The sequence below is a fragment of the Juglans microcarpa x Juglans regia genome, chromosome 6D, assembly GCF_004785595.1.
Source record: "Juglans microcarpa x Juglans regia isolate MS1-56 chromosome 6D, Jm3101_v1.0, whole genome shotgun sequence".
NCBI classification, from domain to species: domain Eukaryota; kingdom Viridiplantae; phylum Streptophyta; class Magnoliopsida; order Fagales; family Juglandaceae; genus Juglans; species Juglans microcarpa x Juglans regia.
Window position 1 is genome coordinate 14,970,478 of NC_054604.1, and position 5,836 is coordinate 14,976,313.

The following is a 5,836-nucleotide window of genomic DNA, read 5'->3' on the forward strand; positions in this document are numbered from 1 at the left end:
AAACAAAATAAAAATCTGTCTCGTCGAGATAGTATGATTCTGGAAGCTTTGCGAATAGTTCCGGTGGTTCCGAAAGTTCCAAGTTGTAAAGTGGTGAGGTGGGATAAACTGCAGCTGGGGTGGTTTAAATTGAATACGGATGGTAGTAGTATTGGTAATCCGGGCTCTTGTGGTATTGGTGGGGTTATTCGGGATGCTTCTGGTGGGATGGTTCAGGCTTATGCTTCTTATATTGGGTTTGGTTCTAATAATAAGGCGGAGCTTATGGCTCTCCTTTATGGGTTGAGAAGATGCAAAACGAATCTCTCAAATGTGATAGTTGAAATGGATTCTATGGTAGTTATTTTTTGGTGGAGTAGAGGGAGATGTGGAGTATGGTACCTTGAGGATTTTTGGGAGGAAATTGTTGAGTTAGCTTGCACGGTTCAATGTCGGTTTCAGCATGTTTTTCGTGAAGGTAATAGGGTGGCGGATTGGTTAGCAAAGGCAGGGGCCTTAGGTTCTGAGTGAGATTTTTCGAGTAGTTATAATTTGCCTCGGGTTCTTAGCGGCCTGATCCGTTTGGATTCTTTGGGTTTTCCATCTTTGAGATGTTAGATTGTAAAAGTTGGGGTTATTTGTAAGCCTTGGTTTTGGGTTGTGGTGGGTTTTGTTTAAATAGTGGTCTATTATTTTTGTTCTAGATTTTTTCTTGATTATGGGCCTGTTTTTCCATGGTCCTTTCTTGTAACCACGGTATTCCTCCGCCATAAGTGAGGGTTTTATTAATAAACTTTGGGAGGGGTCACTATTGGACATGTGACTTCCTACTCTTTTTAAAAAAAAAAAAAAAAGTTCTAGGAACTTTATAAAAGTATTGTTATTTTAAGACATCTACACAACACGTTACTACGTGATATAATTTTATTTAAAAGATAAATTTTAAATTTTAATCTTATAATTAAAATTTTATAACTTAATTAACATGAATAGTATTTTGCTTGAGAATACAATAACTCAATTAACTACTATGCAAGACGCTCTGTGCTTATTAAAAGAAAAAAAAATCAAAAATAAAACGAAGAGAACGACGTCGCATACTTTTGTTTTGTGACGAAATGGCTAAATTATCCTCCTATCGTTCATTCCCACCAAAATGACATACCCACCCTCTAAGTGCAAACTCGACCTATATAGTATATAATTATCGCATACAAGATTAGGGTTTTGTGTCTCCGGGTTCGCTGCGTAGCCGTCGTCGCTTGCTCTTGCTCGCTTCCCCACTAAGCTCGTCCCCTCTCCTAATATGGCCGTCGGGTACTGTGCTCTCAATGTTTCTGTCATTCTCTCTCTATGTGAAATAAGATCCTTGGATTTGTTAGGCACTAATAGTTTTGGTGTTTGTATGGAACAGAAAGAATAAGAGGATTTCCAAGGGAAAGAAGGGAGGCAAGAAGAAGGCGTGAGTGTCATTTTCCTATTTGATGTTAACTCTTCTTCTTTTTTCTTTTTTTCTTTTTTTCTTTTTTTACGCTTTTCTTCTCTTTCTCGAGCATTGTTGTGATATATAGTTGTATATATGATTAGGTCCGATCCATTTGCGAAGAAGGATTGGTACGATATCAAGGCACCTTCAGTGTTCGCAGTAAAAAATGTCGGCAAAACCCTTGTTACTCGCACTCAGGGTACCAAGGTATCTTTTTTAGTCATTGAATTTCTCCATTCGTTTTGTGCTGTTTGGTTGGCGAGAAAATATTGGATAAGAAATTGAGTTAAAATTTTGGCCTGGATTTCTGAGTTCTCTACTTTATATCGTAGGCTACATCTGCTGTAAAGATGCAATATTTCTTTTAATGTTTTTGGCTGTGGCTTGTCCAATCAATTTATATGCGTTTTTTAGCTTAACTAGTTGGCGAATTGGGTTGATGGTCAAGCAAACCCTTTTTCATTGATATATGACTTGATGTGATTTAATGGTGCTAAATTCTATTTAAGTCAGTTGTTCGCTTTCTTATCAATGTCTCTGGAACATATTATTTGGTTATGGAGAAAACCAGGTTTCTAATTCTACTTGCTATCCCGTTGCCAATTTCGTATATTTGCTCAATGGAGGCTTTGGATTTCTTTGCTTCTAGAATGAGACTTTTATATTAAATTCATAAGACAACTTTTCCTGTTTTTTTAACAACCTAGGGTCCTCATAGTTTATATTAAGTAGTTTTGGACGTGCATTTCTCATGCGAGTCCTTGTACTGAGTAATATTTTAAGTAGGGTAACACGTAGATTTTTTCTTTAGCTATTTAAATCTGAATTAAGGTTTCAAGTTTTTACAACTTTCCTCTGTCCTTTTAGAAATTATAATACCTCCTTTTTTGTTTATTAAGTAAGAAATTATGATATTTTTAAAATTATGGAAGTATTGATATTACACAGTAAGAACGCTTGAGCATGTCCTGCTTTTATTTTTATTTTTTTCAAGAAAATTGTTTTCCTTTCCACTTTTTTTTTTTATCACCTTGTATATTGTTGTTCTTTTTACACCGTAGAACATAAAAGTCTTCATTTTATGACTCTGATTCTGGTTGTGGCATCCTTGCCTTTATGTGCTTTTCCTCCCTAATGTCAATTTGATGTAATTATTTTGTTATCTTTACTTTGTTTGTTGATGATGAGCATACTTTTTATCTTCCACAATCATTAAGTTTTTAACGTGCTTAAAATTTGCCAGTTGCCAATATATGTTACCTGTGTACCTACTTATGCCTCTGTTGTCTCTTTCACAGATTGCATCTGAAGGGCTTAAACATAGAGTCTTTGAGATATCAATGGCTGATCTTCAGGATGATGAGGATCATGCATACAGAAAGATCAGATTGAGAGCTGAGGATGTTCAAGGGAGGAATGTCCTGACCAATTTCTGGGTATGCTTATGTAATATAGTTTCATCTGCGTCCAACATTGTTAATGCTATTTTTTAATGAAAAAACAAACTTACTTTTTTCTTTTAAATTGTTTTCAAACATTTCAGGGAATGGATTTTACCACAGACAAGTTGAGGTCTTTGGTAAGGAAATGGCAGACAATGATCGAGGCACATGTGGATGTGAAGACTACTGACAGTTACAGTTTGAGGATGTTCTGCATTGGATTTACTAAGAGGCGGCAAAACCAAGTCAAGAGGACCTGTTATGCCCAGTCCAGCCAAATTAGACAGGTGATACTAACTAGATTATCTGGTTAACTAGATACCTATATAACTATTTATCATCAGACAGCAAAGATTGTATCTTGGAAGACTTCTCCTGCTTTGTTCTGTATTCTGTTTGTGTTTAGCATAATTTACTGGAGAAAAATTCTCTAAAGTACTGGCATAAATGATTTGATTTGTTGCTGAAGTGCTTGATAAATGCAATAACAGATGGTATAAAAGATGAAGTGCACTCTCTTTTTCTGGATGTCTGTTTCTATTCATTAAGATTGGTTGCTAACTCCATGTGGTTGGTATTTTGATCTTCTTGTCGACTGAATGCAATGTTTAAATGTATTCTATCCGAACTGTACATATAATGTTGCTTTCGTCATGTCAGATCCGTCGTAAGATGCGGGAGATAATGATCAACCAAGCATCGGCCTGTGATCTGAAGGAGTTGGTTCGCAAGTTCATCCCAGAGTCAATTGGCAAAGAGATCGAGAAGGCAACCTCAGCCATCTACCCTCTACAAAATGTGTTTATTCGGAAAGTCAAGATTTTGAAGGCTCCAAAATTTGATCTTGGAAAGTTGATGGAGGTGAGTCTATGTATGTATCTATTTGTTGTTGTATGGGCACAATAGAGAGTATCGAAGAGTTCATAAAGGTGACATCCAATCAATAAGTTCAGAAAGGTTACACTTATTTGTTAACGTGTTTTTCCGAAACTTTTGAGCTCCGAATCCTACATATGGAAGCTAGCATGTTAACTTGCCTGTTATGATCGTATGTGTAGGTTCATGGTGACTATTCAGATGATGTTGGTGTCAAGGTGGAGAGGCCCGCCGATGAGACTATGGTGGAGGTGCCTGCTGAACCAGTTGGAGCCTGAATGTAGGATTATGAAATTGCCTTTTAGCTTTTGCTATTTTTCTTTTCTTGGCATGAGATTTGTGTTGCTCGATTCTTTTTATTATGAACGCAGATCTGCGTATTTTTCGTTAACAAACAATTTTGATCTGTGCAATCAATGTGGGCTACTTCTTGTTTTCATCCGAAATGTTTGTTTTAAGAAAGATGCTATATAATATCCTTTTTGTCATAAACCCATTCTCGTAATATGTTATTTTACCTATATGTGTAAATTATCAGCAATTGAGTATCTGATACCTATTATAACAAATCATTGCAGAACGTAACAGGCCATGCTAACTTCGGTATACTAGGATATATGTACTCACTTTCTAAAGTATCCGTTTGACCCCTGATTAAAACGGGTATTTTTATCATGAAATCGGTTGTGCCTTAGCTTGGTTTTCATATTTTGCCAAATCCCAAGCAGGCCTGCAAGTATTTTTCATTGAATTTCCATAATGTTTCCTCTAATAATTTAATGATTACGAAAGGGAATTCAGTGTACCAGTTGGAGGAGCACCATGATTATAGTTCGAGAGTGGAATGATCATTTATAACATTAAACGATTGTAATACTTGAATAATAAACCCAGCTAGCAATATATTATAAATGGATATATTGTTTACATTTATTTTTCTTAATTCACGTCAATTATTAAATTAATTTGGTTAATATTGATCACGATTAAAAATAATATTATTTGTACCACCATTTATATTAAATTTTGGAAACTATAATATATAATCATATATTCAACCCTGAATTAAACATTAAATCAAACATAAATCTTAAAAATATTTATGTCAGCTGTTATGTGAGCGATATGCTGCCTTTATTTTAACTGTCTTATCAAGTGGCAATATTTGTAAATCTTCTCGTGGTCCAGTCTTGAAGGACCACGAGAAGATTTACCCTAACCACGACCTAGAACTAGCAGTTATGGTATTTGTCTTGAAGATTTGGCGACACAACATATACGGTGTCGTTTGTGTAGGTTTATAATTTGCTACCTTGAGGGTGTGGAAATTAATTAGTAGTTGGAAATTAATTGGAAAACAAGAATTTCTGCTAACTACCCGAAGCACCCAAAAAATCAATTGTTTACATGCAGCAGAATACAGAGTAGCTAGATTCAGTACTCAAATCCTGAGACTTTTGTTACACATCCATAGGGACGTGTAAGCGAAAATAAAGGCTTCAATTGAGCCCGCAACATATTGGCGGAGCGTATGCAAGGGGATGATGATGACAACAGTATAACAGGTTCATTCTCCCACCGAAGTCACCTCGTTATAAAGCCTTTTTTTATGTCAACAATTTGGTTATCAGTGGCTTGACTTCGTAACTTTTTTTTTTCCAAATCCCAAGCAGTTATTTTTCATAAATGTGAGATATATTAATAATTTAACATGAACTTTGAGGGGGTAAAAATATCATTGCCCATGATTGTCCAGCCCACCTAGCCATTACTAGAAATAAAAGGGAGACTAGAAATAGACAAAAAGGAGACAAGAAAGACATGAAGGTCTATAAGTGTCAGAGGGTCTAAAAGAGAAGAAAAATAGTTCACGCAAGAGAAACTGCCACCTCATGGCAAGCTGGCATGTGCAATGAAGGGTCAGACAATATATAAAAAGAGATGATCAGTCAACATCAACAAGGACTTCTCATGCCGACTCAACTCTCCCTCAATTAGATCATCTTTTTCAGCAGCCTCTCAAGGAAGATAGCATCTCCAACAGAAAGAGCTC

General features: G+C 35.9%; 1 protein-coding gene across 1 annotated transcript; it reads left to right on the plus strand.

Moving 5' to 3' along the window:
- The first annotated feature begins 1,129 nt into the window (after window positions 1-1,129).
- Window positions 1,130-4,275, plus strand: LOC121235803 (40S ribosomal protein S3a-like). The gene is made up of 7 exons (XM_041132221.1): window positions 1,130-1,296; window positions 1,394-1,441; window positions 1,567-1,672; window positions 2,764-2,901; window positions 3,009-3,194; window positions 3,568-3,768; window positions 3,966-4,275. Exons 1-7 carry the CDS (start codon window positions 1,286-1,288, stop codon window positions 4,059-4,061), a joined length of 786 nt encoding a protein of 261 aa, XP_040988155.1. The 5' UTR covers window positions 1,130-1,285; the 3' UTR covers window positions 4,062-4,275.
- The last annotated feature ends 1,561 nt before the right edge of the window (window positions 4,276-5,836 follow it).